Source organism: Vombatus ursinus, unplaced genomic scaffold, assembly GCF_900497805.2.
Source record: "Vombatus ursinus unplaced genomic scaffold, bare-nosed wombat genome assembly UNPS02010461.1, whole genome shotgun sequence".
Taxonomy (NCBI): Eukaryota; Metazoa; Chordata; class Mammalia; order Diprotodontia; family Vombatidae; genus Vombatus; species Vombatus ursinus.
Genome location: NW_020950239.1, coordinates 7,361,268 through 7,384,007, shown reverse-complemented (window position 1 = coordinate 7,384,007; position 22,740 = coordinate 7,361,268). Strand labels below are relative to the sequence as shown.

General features: G+C 36.9%; 1 protein-coding gene across 4 annotated transcripts in view; it reads right to left on the bottom strand.

Annotated features, from left to right (window-relative positions):
* The window catches only part of MTHFD2L (methylenetetrahydrofolate dehydrogenase (NADP+ dependent) 2 like), a 101,531-nt gene extending 80,029 nt beyond the window's left edge, over positions 1-21,502 (bottom strand). For 3 of the 4 annotated variants that reach the window (XM_027854546.1, XM_027854547.1, XM_027854549.1), the window contains exons 1-5: positions 21,425-21,502; positions 14,110-14,294; positions 12,538-12,660; positions 5,800-5,952; positions 1,839-1,946 (exon numbers count right to left, since the gene is read on the bottom strand). In XM_027854546.1, the coding sequence (XP_027710347.1) occupies positions 1,839-1,946; positions 5,800-5,952; positions 12,538-12,660; positions 14,110-14,263 (538 nt within the window). In that variant the 5' untranslated portion in view covers positions 14,264-14,294; positions 21,425-21,502. The remainder of the gene's footprint in view (positions 1-1,838; positions 1,947-5,799; positions 5,953-12,537; positions 12,661-14,109; positions 14,295-21,424) is intronic. The other variant, XM_027854548.1, reaches the window with a different exon arrangement.
* Between the last annotated feature and the right edge of the window lie 1,238 nt (positions 21,503-22,740).

Here is a 22,740-nt window from a genome sequence, read left to right as displayed (position 1 = left end):
AGATAGATAGATAGATAGATAGATAGATAGATAGATAGATAGATAGATAGAGACATCTTAAAGTAACATATACAAATGTCAGTCATGATCATTGTATCATTATTAACTGGAGAAAATAAAGTGCTGAGTGTGGGAAAATTGATTTTCAGATTTGTAGGTTCCTGGATGGATGACTCGCCATTCCACCAACACCCATCATATCCCTCTGAGCCTTAGCTCACGTTATTCCCTCTACCTACCATGCCTTCTTCCCATTCCCATTTCTGCCTTTTAATACTTTACGCACAATTTAAGTCCAGCTTACAAAGCATTGTGTGTCTATCTAAATACTGGTTTTATCATCCCCTGCTAGATTCTAAACTATTTGAGGGCAGGAACTGTATCTAATTTATCCTTGTCCCTATTGCTTAGCAAGGTGAATTTGCTATGAGCTTCATAAATATTTGTGGAATGAATGGAGGAATGAAATTTTCCCACCTGAAATATACTTTAGCAATGTGAGTGGAGAATTATCAATGTAGGACTGAAGAGAAAGACTTTTATAGGCTTAGCGTAAATAACCAGCCACCAATATACAGGGTGTCCCAAAAGTCTTAGTGCGAAAAGAGCTTGAAGAAAAGTTTTGGGATGCTTGTGTAAATTAGTTAGTCTTCATCACACTCTGTGATGTAAAGAGCATTAGTGTAAGCTAGAGTTAGGCAGTGAAATCAGGAATAAAATCTTGGAGACAAACCTTTAGAATGCATCTTTCAAAAAACCTTCATTCTTCCAGTGACTTTCCTGAGGGGTCCCTTTCATTGTAATTTAAAGTAGGATTTAAAATTATCATTGACAGACACACATGTATATGTGTATGTGTGTATATATATGTATGTGTGCATTATATATAATTTATATGCACACATATATAAATATTCATATATATGCAATATACACATGCATATATATGACATATATGTATATATTGTGTGAAATGTGTATACAATGTATATTATTTATATGCATATATAGACACATACTTGAATATATACACATGTATGTAGATGTGTATGTATGTGGATATGTATTATGATATGCACATACATAAATACTCATGTGTGCATATGTATGTGGGTGTGTGCATATAAGTATATGTAAGTACTTGCATATATACACATGCATGTAGATATGTGTATATGCATGTGCATATGTATGTATAATATGCATATATATACATAAAGTACTCACGTGTATGTACATATACGCAAAGGTATGTGTATATGTGTGTCTATATAATAGAGACACACATACATACATCTAAGTCCTCACATATACACATATATACATCTAAGTATATATATGCCTTACATATATGCACATGTATGTAGGTGTGTATGTATATTTAATGGTAAGATTCAAATTCTGAAGTCCAAACACAGAAAACAAGACTGGATTTGGAGTTTGGAGACCTGGGCTTTCCTTCTTCAGCTCATTTGACAGATGAGGAGACTAAGGCAAGCCAGGGTTAAATGACTTGCTCAGGGTCATACAACTAGTAAGTGTCTGAGACCAGATTTGAACTCAGGAAGATGAATCTTCCTGGACTCCAGGCGCAGCACTCTATCCACTGCATCACCTAGCTGGGATTTACAACTATAAAGCATTCTATGAACACATCTTATTCATCCTACATTTAAATGAGTTTACAATCCTATTGAAAAAAATTAAGCAAACCATTAAAATCATATAAGGAAACAAGAATGCAATTTTATTGTATTTTAATGCAATTTTTATATTGAATATGTGTGGCTACTTAGGAAAATAGTAAGATTGCTGGAATAGAATATCTAGGGACATACCTCCAGGTCTTTCATGGTCTCCATCAGTGTGTAGAAGCATTGTAATGGGCATTCCTACATTCTTGGATCTTCCAACTACAACCACGTTTTTTCCAAATGTTTCAATTCCTTAAAATACAGAGTTTGGTTTGAATGTAGAAAAAGTAATGAGAAGCAATTTAAACACCTAAAAGGTTGACTGAAACAGTCTACCAAAACAGAAACTAAATTATTGCTATATGATCTAAAGACATAAATTAAATGATTCCTCTCTGACATATGGATAACATAACATTTATTCTATTTGATTACATTTGTTTTAATGCTATTTGTTTTTAATGCCATCTCAGGATTTCTCACTTTGCTTCAAATGAACATGCAGGTTATGTTTAATCATTGTTATTTACTTTGAGAATTGTATTCTAGTGGCTTATAAGTGAATTGTGCTGCAGAAGCTAGAATAACACCCTATTATCATGCTTCCTATCTCAATTATATTGGACATAAATCTATGTAATGGGTGAAAACAACTACTAAGTAGAATATCTGACACAAATCCCACACATTTAAGCTCATGGCTTTAATGATCCTGATTATCTGTATGACCTAACCTTTCTGACTATCACTTTACTCAAGTCTAAAATATGGAGGTTGGGCAACACCATGTCACCATGTCTAAAGTCTTTTCCAACTCTACAGCTCTAAAAACCTATGACTTTTTCCAGGACACTTTTGGTTATTCTTACATTATAGAATAGCATATTAGGAAGAGGCTAGATGCCATCTGGAGCTGGAACTCTGAGAAATGGCAAAAAGGAGAAAAACCATCAAGAAAATCCCTAAAGCATGCTGGGGTCACTCAGACCAGAGGCAAACAGTCCTACATACCACAATCAATAATGGAATTAAAGCAAAGAGGATCAGTTGACATTTAAAGCCTCTGTATAGGATTTTGTTTCTAAGCAGACAAAGATATATGTAATATAACACACTTTAGGCAGAAAAAAAGTAGCTAATATTTTTAAATGACTTTAGTTTTCTGGAAAATTTGTGCAGTGAACCTCATTCTTTCAATGATATGATTAGTAGCTTGGTGGCACAGTGGATAAAGCGTTGGACTTCAAGTGAGACAGTCCTGAATTCAAATACACTAGCTGTGTGGCCCTAGGCAAGTCATTTAAACATTCTGTGCTTCAGTTTCCTCATCTGTAAAATGAAGTTAATAATAGCACCTACCTCCCCAACTTGTAGTCAGGAGTAAATGAGATAATACATGTAAAGTGCTTTGAAAACTTTAAAGAACTATATAAATGCTAGTTATTATTATATGAGATCATAGGATTTAGAGCTGGAATGGATGCTAGAGTTTCTTTAGCCCAATCTCCTTTTAGAGAGGAGGAAACGATATCCATAGATGTTAAGTTCCTAAGACTATAGAAAGTAAATTATAAAAGCAAGGGTTCAAATCCAGGTCTGCTCTACACCCCAGTCTTCTCTCCGCTATACAAGAAACAAGGGAGGAGAATACAAAAATAAAGGACAATAGCCATCTGCCCTACATCCTCCATGCCTTCTTTATAGCTTTCTTTCTACATATCTTCTATTATTCTAAGTCAGATTTTATAATCACCATGATGAACATTTAAAAAAAAAGACACTGGGAACAGAATTGCAGTTTAAGTACCAACATCTGTTGCAAAGGATGAGGGAGATAAATTCTCTACAAACTGAGTAAGATTCTACAAATTAAATTAACATATAATTTCATAATTTGATAACTTCAGAGCAAAAGTAAGCATGGGGAAGTATGGTGAAAACTACTTGGAAAATGTGACTCAAGGTATATATAGATAAACAGACAATAGATTTATATGATAGACAGATGGACAGACAGATAGACAGACAGACAGACAGACAGATAGATAGACAGACAGACAGACAGGCAGACAGACAGACAGACAGACAGACAGATAGATAGATAGATAGATAGATAGATAGATAGATAGATAGATAGATAGATAGATAGATAGACAGATAGATAAGAAAAATAACATAGATGGCCAAAGAATTGTAAGTTATACAGAAGTCTGATGTCCACATAACAGAAATAATTTCAAGAAGAAATTCAGACTTTTGGCAGAGTAAATAGCTGAATAATATGATAAAAAATGAAGTTAATTAGTGAAATAAATGACCTATTGCTGATGTGAGAATCATTTAAATATTGGCTATCTGTGTACAGTCAGACCATAGACTTATTGAGAAAAGATGAAAACAATCTCAGATTAGAAGACTACAAAAGAGAAGAAACGGCATTTAGTTAAAACATCTCCTACTTGACCTACTTAAACCTATTCTTTATTGATGCTGGAAAATTGGAAATCGATATTCACAAGGAAATAAATGATAACTGAATAAAGAGATCAAAAGAATCTAGAAATTGCCTGAGCCAGCAAACACTTGAATTTCACAAATGGAAAGAAATGGCAGCCAACTGCAATACTGTTGCAGTATATAAAATGTATTGGAAGGGGATGGCAGAAGATTATGAGTAGTATTATAGCATGAGTTTGCAGAAACTTATTAATTAACCTGGACCAACCTGAAGACCCTGAAGGATGTAACTGGGATGAGGTCAAACAGATGAAATAAGGAGAAGATACATCAAGATTTCCATACCAAACTATTCCCCTATCAATGGCATTCACATGATTGCATCTGCTCTAACAGTGCCTGCAAGAGGGAGTAGAAATGGCACTAAAAATGAGAAATGTGGAAAGAACATTTAGGCTAGAAAAAAGCATGTACAGAGAATTCTGGTCAATGGAGGCAACACAATTTTGAGGGTGCGGAAGGATCTATTCTCTTGATATCTGAAAGAGAAGATATTAAATACCTGGAAATAAATCAAGCATTGAAAAAGGTAATAAATAAAATGGCAACCATTGCTAATCCATATGCCTACTTTCCTATCTCTACAAAATCTTTATAATAATTGGCATGTGTATGGAAGAATTAATTCAGAGACTCATAATCTTTTTTTGCATGCCTTAGGATCTATGAAAGTCTAGAGAAATCTATGGACTCCTCAAAATAATGTTTTTAAATGTATAAAATGAAATACATGGGATTATAAAAATATATTGAAATAGTTATCAGTTTTTTTTAAAGAAATAAGCAAGTTCATGGACCCCAGGTTAAGTATCCCTTCCTCAGTTGATAGAGGTCTGAGAAGGAACCAATAAGGCTTTTACAGTCCATGGACTCTACTTATATCCACAAAAAGGCAATAGATTTAGAATAAGGTTTCTAACACATGATGTGATATAGTACAACGGTGGGACATAGGCAAAAGTCACACAGGACGAGAAGGTATGGATGGAAGCATCCAAATTGATAAGGTCATCAATCCATGAAAGTATTTTAAATATCTTTCAGATTAGCACTCCCATTTTCCCCATTTCTCAGACATTAAGTCTGAAGTCCAGCAACAAAACATCTGTCAATCATATATATAAGTAGGACTTACCCATTCTTTCAGTCAATATCTACTGAATATCTACCATGTGAATGGAATGTGTAAGTAAGAAGTAACAAATCAGTGAACACTTTAGTATTTTGTACCCACCCTACTCAGATTATTTCTTTTTCTTCCTTTTTTTTTTGGTGAGGCAATTGGGGTTAAGTGACTTGCCCAGAGTCACATAGCTAGTAAGTGTCATGTGTCTGAGGCCGGATTTGAACTCAGGTTCTCCTGACTCCAGGGCCAGTGCTCTATCTACTGCACCACCTAGCTTCCCCTATGTTATCAGTATTCAATTTTTTTTTTTGGCTAGGCAATGAGGTTAAGTGACTTGCCCAGGGTCACACAGCTAGTAAGTGTTAAGTGTCTGAAGTTAGATTTGAACTCAGGTCTTCTTGACGCCAGGGCTGGTGCTCTATCCACTGCACCACCTAGCTGCCCCACCTCAGAGTTACCTACCAGTTCTCTTTATGATTTCCCAAACAGCACAGGCAGTGGCTGGTATCATAGAATGCTGATCCAGACATAGTCGTCCAACATTGACAATATGAAACCCATCCACATCTTTTCCAGGTGCAATTCCATTGCAGACTGTCCGTTCATCTATGTGGTCTGTAAGATATTAAAAATTGGCTCAGTCATTTAGGAATCCTGGGAATCAAATTGGAAATAATCATGCCAAGCTCACTCATTTAGGATCCCGGGGTTTTATGAATCATTTAATTTTTTGTCACTCCCTTGATATCACAAACAGTAATGAAAAACATTCTTTAATCATAATCCACCTAGTATATGCAGTGTTAAGGACAGGTCTCTTCATCTTTCTGGACCTCAGTTTCATCATCTATACAACTAAAAGTTGGAACTAAATGATCTCGAGGGTCCATGTCAGCTATATATTCTATGATGCTATGAAAGTCCAATGCCGGGAGAGGTCGATCAGACCAAAAAAGAAGTCTTGGTCAATGATAGAATATTTATCTTCCCTGAAAGAAACAACATCATTGATCTGGGCTGCGACTTTACTCATAATAGTTATAATTGAAGCATTTTCTACTTCAGAGGATTATCATGAATTTCAATTAACAGGCATTTGGTAAGGGGCTCTGAGAGCCCAAAGGGAGAAAGATTGACAGATGTTAAGGAATTCTTTGTATCATTTTAAGTGTCTACTCATGCCAATAAAATGCTTGAAGAATTTATATTCATAAATCATTGGCATAGTGTAACCCCAACTATATTTACTTAGTACTAAAATAATTAATTATGGGAGGAGACCAATATAATCTAAGTCATGAATGAGCAGAAATGTTCACACATAGGCTACCTGTGTTGTCATTGTCTAAAATGAATAATAGGTGCACAAGTATAGAACATCATATTATATGATCTTCTTACTCTACATTAAGCAAATTATGTGATTAAAAGTCTAATTCTTAACCCATTAACAAAACACCCTATCTGAAAGGCCAAAATGAAGTATCTGTTACATTAAAATTCCTTTGCTAATTATATATTCTACACTAGTTAATCGAGTCACTTTTGACACATATTGGCTGTGTTGACCTGGACAAGCTCCTTAACCTCTCTGTGCCTCAGGCTCAGGCAATTATTTAAAAGTACCAGTTAAAGAGGAGGTGCCAACCTGCTTTGGTGAAGAGGGTTTCCTTATCCATATATGAATGAAATCATAAATCTAAATGAATCATTTTTTCAAGACATCACAGTTTGAGTCTAAACTTCATTTTTTTTCTACAGGTTTTTTTCCCCTCTAACTTAGTCCATTTGGCTTTTAGACAAATAAAATGCATTTATTACAATGCAATTAATAAGGCATGTAATTTCCCCCATAGGCAAGTTGAATTTTATTTGTATTAGACTACTAAGATTTTAATAATATGCAAAAATTAGTAGCTTAAATCCTATTTTTAAAGTAGTGTTTATGGAAAATAGATCACACATTTCTGAATTCAACATTTCACACTTATTTCCATAAATTAATTTCATTTAGTGAGTTGTTAGGCAGTTAGGTGGCCCAGAGGATGGAGTATTGGACCTAGAGTCCAGAAGACCTCAAACACTTACTAGCTATATGACCTTGGACAGGTCACTTAACCCTGTTTGCCTCAGTTTCTGTAAAATGAGGACAATGAAAGTACTTACCTCCCCAGGTTGTTATGAAGATAAAATCAAATGGTATTTGTAAGTTGTTTACAAACCTTAAGGCACTATATAAACACTAGCTATTATTGTTATTAGGCACTTGAATTTCTTTTGTTGTCGGTTAGTCGTTTCAGTCACATACAGCTCTTCATGACCCCATTTGGGGTGTTCTTGGCAGACATACTAGTATGGTTTGGCCTTTTCTTCTCCAGCTCATTTTACAGAAGAGAAAACTGAGGCAAATAAGTATAAGTGACTCACCCAGGCTCACACAGCTAGAGAGTGTCTGAGGACAAATTTGAACTCAGGTCTTCCTGATTCCAAGCTCAGTGTGCCACTTAGCTGATGAATTCCTTAGTCTAATTTAATTAGCTTTGAAAATAGTTTGTACTCATAAGGGACCATATCATGTTAAAATCAATGATATTCCTTTAGAATGATAAATCACTTTCATCTAAATTTCATTATGATATTGAAAGTAGTTTTCCCAATCCCTAACTTCAAACTGCCAAAGTTTCATGATGATTTTGTTTTTTATTCAATAACTTCCCAACCTGTTCATAAATTAGGGGCTGCCCAGAATGTGAATTTTCCCCACAACTAAAATGCAAGCAACTCAGTAGCATGGAGGGTGCCATAGTGCTTTGTACAAGACTAGGAAAATAGTATGTGCTTTAAAGTTGCTTGCTGAATTTGAATGATGAGATAATTTCTAAGATCAGTTTTAAAGTTATTCGAATCTGCCATGGGAATATGTCACATGTCCAGACCCCCTCAGATGGCATCTCTCCATGAGGAAGATGCTAGAAAATTGCTTCTGGAGAATAGTGTAAAGAAAGTACCTTAGAGAGACTGGAGTACAAGTGGACGTTAGGTAATTGGTTCTGATCAGCCAGCATGTGATGAGCGTGAGGCTTTTTTATTGACATTCTAAAGCCTGTTGACTTCAATCAATATTCTCTTTGCTTCATTCGCTTTTGGGGGATCTCAGTGACTCACTCAGGGAGTCCAGTAATGGGAGTGGAATCTCCAAGCTTAAGAGTTTTGAAAGGCTGGATGAGTGAACCATAAGAATCCAAGAGTCAAAGTACAGGTTGAGTATCTCAGCCTTGATGCCCCAGAGAGCACGATGTCATTTTCAGGAGTGATTTTTAGCACTTCAGCCCAGTAGAATGATACAAGAGAGGATGTGCCCCAGAGGCGTTAGGAAAAGTATTTGTACATTTGTTCTTGCTATATAGCAAGTAAATATCTTTTTGGTTAAAAAAAATAATCAGTTTTTAGTGATTGAATGGAACTCAGTGCTAGTCACTGCCCCCCTCACCCCCCCCCAAGAGTGGGTATGGGGAAGAAGCACAGTTAGTGAGAGTTCTGGCTAATAGTGGTTGAGAAAAAATTGCCCCAAGCCTCCTACCCTGCTCAGGGTATCCTGGAAACCTGAAGGGTGATGTATGTAGCGTACTTGGCTTTGAAAGAGTGAACCAGAGAATTCCGCCGTAGGTCAGATACAAAGCATAGTTAATACCAATCACAAATGGAACAACATTTCCATCTAGTGGCCTAATCCTGATAAAAATCAACTGAAACGAGTAGGACTTTTATATGAACACTTTCTACAAGAATAAATGTTATTTTATAATGAAAGAAAATTTAGTACAATATTTAGAAATTTGTGATCAACATAATTTATTTTAAATAAATTTTAGTTGATTTTTTTTGTTTTTATACAACTTTTCCATTTCTATTTCCATATATGTCTTCCTTTTCTCACTTCCAGAAATACATCCCTTAAAACAAAGTATTTCAAAAGTCTTACTTTTTTTATACGTTGGTTAATTTGGCTGAATTGTTTTCCCCCCCTTTTTTGCAATACTATTCAGTGTTCCACAACTTCAGACCCAATGCCTCTGCCAAGAAATGGGAAGGGCGCCTTCTTATATCTCTTCTTTGGGACCAAGTCTGGTCACTATCATTTTGTAGTATTCAGTGTTGATTGTTTTGTTGTTATTATTTTCATTTACGTTGTTGTACTCATTGTATATATTGTTTCTCCGATTCTTCTTACTTCACTGTGCATCCGTTCAGATAAAATTTTCCATTATTCTTTGTATTCATCATATTAATAATTTGTTAACAGTAATATTTCATTACATTTATGTAAAACAATTTGTTTAGCCATTACCAAATGATAGATATCTACTTTGTTTCCAGTCCTTTTCTACCATTAATATTTTTGATAAAAATATTTATATATTTGTATATATATAGTCTCTAAATTTTTCTTTTTTCACGGACCTCTTTGTCTAGCAGTGTTATTTCTGAACCAAAGGGTTGGGTCGTTTTAGTGTTAATGATATAATTTAAAGACCTTCAAAGTATGATGTGGCCTCATCATTGACATGGGAGTGACCCTGGGCTCCTAAGGGCTAGACTAGCACAGCACATGCTCTAACTTGTCCTCCCAAGGCAGGAAGAGTTCAAATATGAACCCAGGAAGAAAGAAAACAAGCAATTTTTTAAGCACCTACCATGTGTCAGGAACTGTACTAAATACTTTACTTACTACTATCTCATGTGATCCTCACAACAGGCTTGCATTATTATTCCCAGTTTACAATTGAGGAAACTGAGGCAAACAGCATAAGTGACTTGCCCAGTGTCAGTAAATGTCTGAAGCAGAATTTGAATTTCTTGTTCAAATTCTTGTTCAAATCTTCCTAACTCCAGGCCCAGATCTCTATCCACTGAGCCACTTGGCTACCAGAAGTTCCAAGAAGGAGAGAGTGCTAAATTCCAAAGAGAAATTCTATACACATCCCTGGAATAAGACTATAGTTAGCTGGAGATAACTATGTAAAAAAGAGAACAAGGTTCTTATTTAGGTGCTCATAGGCTCATTGCTTTAGAGCTGGAGGAGGTCATCAGAGGTCATCTAGGGCAACCCCTCATTTGATAAATGAGGAAACTAAGACCCAGACAAGTTAAGTGAACTGCCCAAGGTCATGTAAGTAATAGGATTAGAATCTGAACTCAGGACTTCTGACTCCAAATCCCACATGATTTCCACTATACAGAAAAGTTTAAGTTTTGGAATGTTTGGTAACCAATCAATCAACCTGGTTATTTTATGATCTTTCCCCAGACACAGATTGTGGGTCTTCTCTCCAAGGACTAGTCTACCTAAGTGCAGGAATCAGGGTTGTCCACAACCTTATTGTGGTGGTAATTATTTTTTAAATTAATTTTTCAACATGGAAACTAATGAAACGTGGAAGGCATATTCTACCTTTGTAAAGGGACAAGCCATACCAGTAAAATAACTAGTCTTTCAAAGTACAAAAGTGGTGTATAGTCTGGTGTGGTTTTTTGTCTTAGTTTGGTTTGGTTTTGCTTTGAAGGAGGTTTACATATTAAAGACAACAGAAGCAGAAAATTTGCATCAAGTCAATTTGTGAATTGATCAACAGATACCAGGGGGATCTACTCTGTAATTTACAACTAGTCCAAGAAATGCTTATCATAAAGCTGAGCCAGAAATTCTTTTATCCCTAACCACTTAATCACCTGGGTTAAATTTTTGGAGGTCTCAGCAAAATTGCACTCTAAGAGAAAAGCTTCAGCCAGTTGCATGATTTTCTTTCAAAACAAAATGGCTGCACTAGAGCCAAGAGAAAATACATTTAAACTCTTATGACAAATTCTACGACTAACTAGTCATGGCAGTCAGTCTAGACCCCAGTCTCTTCTTCCATAAAATGAGAAGGTTGGATTCAATGATTTGTTGTTGTTCAGTCGTTTCAATCATGACCAGCTCTTCAAGTTGCCATTTGGGGTTTTCTTGGCACGTATATTGATGTGCCATTTCCTTCTCCATCTCATTTACAAATGAGGAAACTGAGGCAAACAGGATTAAGTGACTTGCCCAGGGTCATATAATTAGTAGGTGTCTGAGGCTGGATTTGAACTCAAGCCTTCCTGACAGAAAGCCCAGCACTCTATTCACTGTGCCACCTAAGCTGCCCACTGGACTTAATGATATCTAAAGTCATTTCCAGGGCCAATATTCCATAACTCTATAATATACTGGCATCACATAACATTTTGACAAGTAATCATAGCTAGTACAATGTTTTGCAGATAGTTTGGAGAAAAGAGTAATATTAACTTGTATTCTTGGGAGAAACAAGTGAATGCTTTAGTATCAATATAGTTAAACTATGCATTAACACTATAACAATAATAATAACTAGCGCTTATATAGAGCTTTAAGGTATGCAAAGCTCTCTCTCTCTGTATATACATATACTATATATATATATACACATACATTAGCTATATGTGTGTGTGCATAACAGTTTATAAGATTTATAAACATGATCACATCTTATCTTCATAGCAACAGTAGAAGGTAGGTACTATTATTATCGCCATTTTACAGATAAGAAAGCTTAGTCAGACAGTGATTAAGTGACTTGCCTTTTGGTTAGGTGCCTGAGGATGGATTTGAACTCATATCTTCCCGACTCCAGATTCAAGACTCTATCAACTGCATCAGCTAGCTGTCTGATAAAACAATCAGCCAAGCCCACTGTACCACCTAGCTGCTTATATTAGATTGGTCAAATTGTGGGACAGGATTACATATATTTTCATGACTATAAATAAGCATATATATATATCTTTTCCCCTCGAACATAATGAGCAATTAGTAAATGTTTGCTGAACCCAACAAGCTATGTATCCAATGACCAAAACTAACAAGAGAAGATCTTCCAAAGCTATACACTGTTTTGTCTTTTCTGGTATTGTCATTTGTCTTTCTGTTTTGTGGCATTTTAATCTACTCCATTGAAAAAGCTATAGAATAAAGGAATTTCAAAAACCTTCAACATTTTCATGCTAGGATAGACACATCTTTACACTAGTCTCTTTTCCAATATTTTAAAAATGAAATGCAATACTTTGAAGATAACTGTAACACATGCCATTTTTTCCTTAGAATTACACCCAAGGCATAGCACAAAATTACATTACCTGGCAAAGGCAGTTGAACTAATATACCACTAACTCTTGAGTCCATATTTAGTTGCTCAGTTATGTCCAAAAGTTCTTCCTGAGAAACATCTTTAGGTTTCAGAATGACTTCACTACCAATGCCTAAAAGAAAACATACAGGAGTCATACAATAACCATTCAAGTATTCATTAGAAGTTTCTGGGACAGTGGGTCAATTCAATACTCCCTTCCAAGAATGTTTGAGGCTGGATTTGAGCTCAGGTCTTCCTAACTCCAGGCACAGCTCTCTACCCACTGTACCACCCAGCAACCTTGAGAGGCTAGTATATGGCTTGAGCTCAGGGGTTCTGAGCTGCAGTGAGCTAGGTCAATTGGGTGACCATACTAAATCCAGCATCTATGTAAGTTCTCCCAAGCAAGGGGAACATCTGCCTCCTTAACAAGAGTTGAACCAATACAAAGCAGAAACAAAAAAGGTCAAAGTTCTCATAATGATCAGTAGTAAGAATGGTATTGTGAATGGCTGGTACAACTCCAGCCTGGTGGAGAAATAGACAAATAAAAATGGTTTGTCCTTTCTAGGTAGCTTGGCTGCCTTCTGCTCCTAACATCTCACCTTACTGATGTCAGATTTATTGTGGACACCCAATCATCTTAACCCACTGTAGCTCAGAACTCCCAAGCTTAGGCTATCCATTAACCTCAGACTCCTTGGTAGTGGAAATTATAGCAGCCACCATGCCTAGCATGCTTCTCTTTTTAATCCTAAATCATATTTTTCACCATTTTCCATCATCACTTGGGCCCTCATTTTTGTTGAAATGACTAAATACCAAGGCATAGGTTTGACTTGATTTAGAGATTCTTATGAAGGTCATCATAGAATCTCACTCCTTTTTCATCTTCTGAAATAGTGGTGACATGTATACTGCAGCTACCTTAATTGTGGTCTATTTCTTTGTATCCATATTGAGCACGCTAAGGAAAGATGACCCAATTTCCTATGAAATCATGTCTCTTATTGCCCTTGGATCCCAATGAAACCAATTCTGCCAACTCCTTTCTTTCCAACCTGTCAGACACCGTTCTATTTATTTGTTTCCTGAATTCATTTTCCTTTGTCCTTGCCTCAGGGGAAAGTGAGTTTCTCTCTGATTAGAAATATTTAAGCTGGACTTAAATGACCACTTGTTAGTGATGTAGCAGATGGGAAGTATTCTAGGTAACCCTTGCTGTTCTAGGTCCCTTCCAACTTTAATACTCTATAGTCCTTATATACGTAACTAGAGACCATCTATGCAGCAGAATGTATCAGTCACATTAAAGCACACAAGGCTACGCTTTTTAATCAAAGAAAATTATTAATTAAGTAAAGCTAATGCAGAAAAAGAAAAAAAACTTTGATTTTTTTTCTGACTTGTCTCTTACATTCTTTTCCAGCAATGAGGTACCAAGTCATGTATTAATAACTCTGTGATTTTAAATAGCAGAAGATCCTTTAAAAATTAAATCTGTAAGAAGGCCCTGCATGTGAAGAATGCATGTGAAATACTTAATAGATATAGGTGTTCACATGAAATGCTTACTTACCCACAGCTGTAGCAGCTTTTATCTTATTTCTTACATAGGTATGGCTTGCTGGGTTGTCTCCTACTAAAATGATACTGAGATGAGGTTTCCTGTTCCCAAGGGACACCCATGATTCTACCTCATGACATATTTCTTTACAGATCTGTCTGGCCATTTCAGTTCCTGAGATAACGGTGGCTTCACATCTATAAAAACAAGCAAGCAAAAACAAAAACAGGCAATTAAAAAGACAACATTGATCGATCAATCAACAGGCATTTATTAAGTACCTACCATATGATGAACAAAGCCTACAGGCCAAAGGGATAGTGGTTATTCATTCAGGACAGGGCTAACACCTGTGAATGGCTAGACAGATTACAGGAGAGGAGAAGGTGATAAAAGTATAGATTTAGAGTAAGAAACGGTCTGTTCCAGAAAGCATCTATTTCAATCTATTCATTTTACAGATAAGGAAATGGAGGCCCTGAGAACTGAAGAGATATTTCCCAGGTCATGCAAGCAGCAAATAGCAGAGCCAGGAATGGGACCCAAGTCTCCTGACTCAAAAACCCAGTATTCTTTCAGTGCTATGATAATAAAGGTAAGGCCTGAATTGGGAGGATAATGAGTATAAGCAAATGGCTAGGCCAAGTTGATACCATGGTGTCTGCAGACCCCCAAGATCCAAAGGGACTGTCAGAACCCCTCATTTATAAGAGCAAAGAGTTAAGTTGTGAAGTCTATACTAGGTCAGGGAATTAATGCGCAAGTTGGCCTTGGAAATCTCAAGCCACCATTTCTGGGCAATCACCTTCTACCAAGTTGTATTCATCCCACTCCTGTGCTGAGGGAAATCTGTGGTGAAATCTAATGTTACCTCCACTGAGCTAGATACATCCAACTAATGTTGCATCATAGCTGTGTCCACCTTTAGTCATGGATGACCAAGTGTAGTCCTGAACAGGTTCCAGTGGCCTATTTTGGGGCTGAAATGGCAGAAATACAGCATTTCCCATCAAGCCTTCCCAAGAGGAATGCACTGTGGTCCCTCTCTTGGAAATAGTCATTATTGGGAGGATAGATAACTGAACCAAGTTTGCTGCTGATAGCTTAATTCTAATATCTCTTGTTGAGGTTTAATGGCTGCAAACATTATGGTCTACACAAGGGCTAGCTTAGCAGTACTGAATTTCAAACTATATTATAAAGTGGCAATCATAAAAATAACCTGGTACTGGCTAAAAAATAGAGTGGTGGTGGATCAGTGGAATAGATTAGGTACACTATACACCCTAGTGAATGACCATAGTAATCCAGCATTGGATAAACCCAAAGATGCAAGTTTTGGGGACCAGAACTCACTAACAAAAATTGATGGGAAACTAGAAAGCAGTTTGGCAGAAACTAGGCACAGACCAACATCTCACACTGTACACTAAGATAAGGGCAAAAGGGGTATATGATTTAGACATAAAGACATGTAATAAGGAAATTAGGGGAGCAAAGAAAATTTTACTTGCCAGATCAGTGGATAAGGGAAGAGTCTATGGCCAAAGAAGTGATAGAGAGGATCATGAGAGGTAAAATTAATAATCTTGATTACATGCATAAACAGAACCAATCCAGTCAAAATTAGAAGGAAAGAAGGAAACTTGGGAGAAAGGATTTTAAAAGCAAGTTTCTCTGATAAAGGTTCTATTTTTCAAATACATTTCTCAAATATGAGGAGTCAAATGTATAAAATAAGAGCTATTCCCCAGTTGATAGATAAATGGTCAAAGGATATAAATAGGCAGTTTTCAGAAGAATAGATCAAAACTCTAGGACAACCCTGAGGTGTACCTCACCCACATCAGATTGGCTAACATGACATAAAAGGAAAATGACAAACGTTGGAGAAGATATAGAGAAACTGGGACACTAATTCACTGTTGGTGGAATTGTGAATGGGTCTGGAGAACAATTTGGAACTTTGCCGAAAGGGCTATAAAACTCTGTATAGCCTTTAACCCAGTAATACCACTACCAGGTCTGCATCCCAAAGAGATCAAAGAAAAAAGGAAAAGGTCCTAAATGTACAAAAATCTTTATTGTAGTTCATTTTGTGGTGGCAAAGAATAAGAAATTGAAAGGGTGCTCATCAACGGGGGGATGGCTGAACAAATGGTGGTATATGATTGTGATGGAATACTATTGTGTAAGAAATGATGAACAGGCTGGTTTCAGAAAAACCTGGGAAGACTCATAGGAACTGAAGCAACGTGAAGTCAGCAAAACCAGGAGAACATTGTACACAATAACAGCAATACTGTAATGATGATCTACCTTGAAAGACTTAGCTACTCTAATCAATACAATGTTCCAAGATAACTCCAAAGGACTCATAATAAAAAAAAAAAATTCTGTCTACTTCCAGAGAGAGAACTGATGAACTCTGAGTACAAATTGAAGATTTTTTTAATTTTCCTCATTTTTCTTGCTTATTTTTTGCGACATAGCTAATATGAAAATGTTTGGCATGATTTCCCATGTACAACTGATATATTGTTTGCCTTCTTAATTGGTCAGAGAGGGGCTAGAGGAAGAAAATTTGGTGCTCAATTTTTGACAAAATAATGTTAAATGTTTATTCAGAATATAAGTTGCTCAAAAGACAAAAATAAGCCATGGAGGACATTGTGTTAGCTCAGTGACTCAATAGACTACTTTCAAAGTTGATTGGGGGGCAGCTAGGTGGTGCAGTGGATAGAACACTGGCCCTGGAATCAGGAGGACAAATTTGGCCTCAGACACTTGGTACTGATTAACTATGTGACCCTGGGCAAGTCACTTAACCCCAATTGCCTCACCAAAAAAAGAAAAATTTGATTGGATTTTGTTTTAAACTGGTATATATATATGTATATATATATATACACACACACACACACACACACACACACACACACATATGTATATATTTACATTATATACAATATATTCATATATATGTATATATTTACAATATGTTCCTACCATTACTTTGCTATATTTGCCAAAATAGTTTTCTGTAATGACAACAAATATGCCATATCAGTATCATTTATTTTTACAAGTTTTCACCTGTTATTTTCAATGACAAGCAAACTTTAATAAAATAGCACTGTATGTGAAAAGAGAATGTTAAAAAACCAATTTTTAAGAGAAAATAATAGCGACAGCTAGGTGGAGTAGTAGATAGACCTCCGGCCTTGGAGTCAGGAGTACCTGAGTTCAAATGCGGCCTCAGACACATACTAGTTGTGTGACCCTGGGCAAGTCATTCAACTCTGATTGCCTCACTAAAAAGCAAAAATAAATAAATAAATAAATAAAAGGGCTAGTTTGAAAGAGAATGATGTCTTATTCCAATTCAGCTTTATTTCTTAAATGACAGTACATCTGCCCTCCAAATGTAATGCCTTGGAATGTGGGAGATAGTGAAGAGGAACCTGTTGAAAAGTCCTGCCCTGCAGACCTAGCACTGATTAATTTATCAGCTGACATGAAGGTGTTCTCAGGTCTTTTGTCTGTAGGGACAAAGGAGGGGCTGTGTTTCTCAAGATGGTACCTTTTGCTCAAATATGGCTTTGACTAAAGGCAATTCATCCTCTCTGACTGTAAATAAAGAGAAGCAGGAGAATGAATCTAGGCAAAGGAGTAGTCTAGGAAGAGAAAAAAGATTTAGATTCAAGGAGGAGAAATAAGTCTACAACAAAAGAAGCTTCAGTGACTCTCTATCGCTTCTAGAATTAAAAAAAAATCCTTTTTGGTGTTTAAGCCCCACACAATTTGGCTTCAACATATTTTTCCAGATTGATCTCATGCACTCTATGTTTCAGCCAAACTGGCCTACTCATTGACCCCAGTACATAATATTCCATCCCATGACTTCATGCATTTTTTAATTAGTTAATTAATTTTTTCAACCAATGAAAATACACTATCTCTCCCTCCTTTTACCTCTACCCCTCCAGAAAGTAAAACACACACACACACACACACACACACCAGGGAATAAAAAAAAAAAAAGAAAAAAATGTTACCTGATAGCTTTATTATATATTTAAAAGGAATGGCGAGTTGTACAAAATAGATTAGCAGTTTCATGTACCATCATCTTTCTTCCCCTATGTTTCTTCTATGTTATGGAAATGCTTATTTTATTTCTTAAGTTCAGAATAAAATAAATATTTTTTTAAAAAGTCTAGCAAAACAAATTCCCACATGGGCCATATATGTGTGTTTGTTTGTATATTTATATAGCAATCTGCACACTATCTTGTCTTTGCACAAAGCCTAACACAGTATCTGGCACATAGTAGATACTTAAGAAATGCTTTCTGAATTGTTGAATGGAAGCTAAGGAGAACTTAAGGTCAGAAAAAGTTGTGTATACAAGGAAAGGTGCTAATTCGGCTATAAGTTGTTCATAAGATGAGAAAACCTAGAGTTGAAGGCCCACAAAGAGACTTTAACATAGCCATTTGCCAAAGAAGTTACAAGCAGAGTGGTAACAAGGCATTTTGCCCAAAGTACATGGGTGAGGGATGGTAATAAGAATAAATGTCAAATCTTACATTTGGGTTCAAAAAATCAATTTCCCAAGTATAAGAAAAGGAGTTCACCTAAAAAGATCTGGAAGTTTCATTAAGACTGAAATTTCAATATGAGTCAACAGTGTGATGTTAACCCAAAAAGCTAATTCAATAATTAGGCTACATTACAAGCATCCAGGATTTACAAGGCTATAACTCCATGGCCCTCTGTCCTGGTCAGACCTCATCTAAAACAGTATTTTCATTTTGAGGCACCACATTTTAGGAGGGATGTGGATAATTTAGAGAGTGTCTAGGAGGACAACCAAGACAGTGAAGGGCCTTGAGATCATGGCATAGAAGGATTAGTTGAAGGACTGGGCGGGGGTGGTTAGTTTAAAGAAGAGAATTCTTAGGGGTAACATGATGGTGGTCTTCAAATATCTGATTGGCTGCCACCTTAAATTCTAGTTCTGTTTGGACTCAGATGGCAGAACTAGAAAGAAGCGTCATGGTAAAGTATACAGAGCATTGGCTTTGGAGTAAGCAGATCTGGGTTCAAATTTTATCTCTGTCATTTACTATCTATGTAATTTTAGGCAAGTCATTCCATCACCCTGAGTCTCAGCTTCCTCCTCTATAAAGTGAGGGGTTGGGACTACAGTTATCACTTCCACATCACAAGGATTAGGGGCACAGCACCTTTGCAATCTGGAAAAACCATGTAAAATTATTTGGCCCTCCTTTCGTACTAGAGAAGAAGTCTTAATTATCATTGTATTAAAAGATAAAATATATTGATGTTATACAATACCATACATATATTTTATGCAATTCTGAGTTCTTAAACTTTTTCTGTGACATCTGCTGGGCTTTGTGAATTGTCTGTGGCTTCTGCAAAACTCCCCCAAAATTCCCATTTAATCTCTTATGCCGACCCACAGTATATAGAAATTGTGATGAGGAAAGTTGGGGTGTGGGAAGGATGCCCATAGACGGTCTCCGAAGTCCCTTCCAGTTACTAATCTATGATCTATGAACAATGAACACAATGGACAAAGAAACAAGTTTAGGCTCTAAACAAACTTAGGACAATTTCTAATCAGGAGAAATGGAATGGGCTGCTTCCAGAGGAAGCTAGGTGGCACCACAGTGCATAGAGCACAAGGCCTGTAGTCAGGAAAACTCATCTTCCTGAGTTCAAATCTGGCCTTAGACACTTACTAGCTATGTGACTCTGGGCAAGTCATTTAACCCTGTTTGCCTCACTTTCCTCATCTGTCAAATGAGCTGGAGAAGGAAACGGCAAACCACTTTAATATATTTGCCAAGAAAACTCCAAATGGGGTCACAAGGAGTCAACTATGACTGAAAATAACTGAACAACAAGAGGTAACAGAACAAGGTGGTACAATGGTTAGAGTACTAGATCTGGAGTCTGGAAGACCTGAGTTCAAATTTAGCTTCAGACACTTACTAGCTGTGGGACCCCGGGCAAGTCATTTAATCTCTGTTTGCCTCAGTTTCCTCCACCACAAAATGGAGATAAGAACAACACCTACCTACAGGGTTGTTGTGGGGATCACATGAGATAATAGTTGTAAAGCATTTAGCACAATATGTGACACAAAGCAAGTGTTGTATAAATGTTAGTGATTATTGTCATTATTAGTGGGTAATAATACCCATCTCGTTAAATATCTTTGAGCAAAGTCTGCATGACTCTCCATCATGTCAAACTAGGGATTTCTTTTGTCGCCCCAAGACTCAAACAAACATTTATTAAGCATCTTTTACGTAAAGAACATCAAGGTAGACGTTGAGGAAAGATAAGAAGTTTAACACAACCCTGAAGGAGTTTAACACATCTAGTGTGGGTGTAGCAACACAAATAACCATACAAAACATAGAGTGTCCCCAAAATTTTAGTGCTGCTTTAAGCTTCTGTTGCATACCCTCTACAGTAACACTTCCGTACAAGTTTTTTCTATTCCAAGTAATTTTTTTTTAAATAGCTGCCATTCCTATCACCTCATCACATAATTAACAATAGCAATTCAACTAACAAGTTCATCCTTTTAATGACCAGGAAGCTCTCCAAATACAGCATATGAGAAGTAGCCCTTTCATTAAGAAAATACTTTAGAACAGGGTAATCCCTGGAGGTATTGAGTTAATTCACTGCTGACTTAGGCTAAACTATAGACCACCCTTATCTTTATTATTTTATATCCTTATAATAATAGCTAACATTTATATAGTATCTGGCAGATGAATGGCACAGCGGATACAATGCCAGGACTGGGGTCGGGAAGACTCATCTTCTTGAGTTCAAATCTGGCCTCAGACACTTACTAGCTGTGTGACTCTGGGCAAGTGACTTAACCCTGTTTGCCTCAGTTTCCTCATCTATAAAATGGGCTGGGGAAGGAAATGGCAAACCACTCCAATATCTTTGCTAAGAAAACCCCAAATGAGTCACAAATATTCAGATACAACTGTAGCAATTCAACAACAACAAAACAGAGGAGAGGCTTCAAATAGGAGGAGGCATGAGCTGGGCATTGAAGGAAGCTAAAGCTTCATAAGGTAGAAGTGAGAAGGGAATATATACCAAAAACTGGGGCGCAGCCTATGCAAATACACAGTTATGGGAGCTAGAATGTCACGGATAGGAATTCCAGGCTGGGTCTGACTCAGGGCAGTCCCCAGTAGGTTAGGTTTGATACTAGAACAAAATGAGACACTTGTAGGTCATTAACACAAGATTTACGTACCCACTGTAGGAGAAGGCTACTCAACAAAGGTAGGCATTGAGGACATCTTGAGTTGATTCAGCCAAGGGAAGCTCCCATCAAAATCCATGAGTGAAGCCTCCAAGTGCCCCTGAAGCTTGTTATGGCTGCTTTCTATTCAGGAGAAGAGGAACTATTGTCATACGTATGAGTTTTTCATCTCCTGAGCCAACCAAGTCTCAAGGAATGTTTTAATGCAATACCTTTTAAAGAAAAATTAGACAGACTTGTATGGGGGGAAAGGTTAAGATAGCATTCTTACAACAAGGAGAAACAAATAGGCCAGTCAGGATGGAATACATTATGTGCGAAGGAGAGTAACGTAAAATAAATCTCAAAAGATAGGCTGGAGCCAGGCAGCCAGTCAATAACCATTTAGTCAGAACTTACTGTGCACCAAAAACTATGCTAATATTATGTTATGGGGATACAAAGAAAGGCAAAAACAGTCTTTGAACTTCAGGAGCTCACAGAGGAGTGACCTCAGAGGAAAGGGAAAGTGTGGGTTAGAATCTGGGTAAGGAAGGTCCCTTGTAGAAGGTGTGATTTGGGCTGAGTCTTGAAGGAAACCAGGGAAGCCAGTGGACAGAGATGAGGAAAGAAAGAATTCTAGAAATGGGTGATATATGGAAAGTGTAAGAAGACTAAAAAGGTAGGAAAAGGCCAGATTCTAAAAGGTCTTTAAAAGATAGAGGATTTTATATTTGATCCAGGAAGTAGTAGCCACTGGAATTTATTGGGTAGGAGGGTTCCAATAGAACCAGAAAGTACTCCCCCCACCCCGTTTCCCAGAAACAAGTATTAGTTTTTCCTAAAAAGTGACAAAGCTGTTCTCAAGACCTCATTAGCCCCTGCCTCTCTTGACACAGTTTTCTAGTAACCTACAGGCATAAAAAAGTCCCACTCACTTGGAGTTGGGGCCCCTCCAACTTGAAGGATGTTTAAAGACCACTCAAATCACCATACTTTGTCTAACAGTATATTTCCATATGGAGACAAGGGTGGGGTGGAGGGGAGGGACACCAAATCTATAGAAGCTAATTTTTCTTGCATATCTATGTCATAATCTGGGTAAGTAAACTTCCTTTTGTTAACTGTTCAATGACTTACAGACACCTCATTTCATCCATCAAGTCTGAAATAAAAGGGTTCCTACAACAAGCCTGCCCCTAACAAGAGGTGACATGGTCAGTTCTGAGTTTAAGGAAGATCACTTTGGCAGCCAAGTGGAGGATGGACTGGACTGGGGAGAGATTTGAGGCAGGGAGAACCAGAAACATGCTGTTGGAAGAATCCAG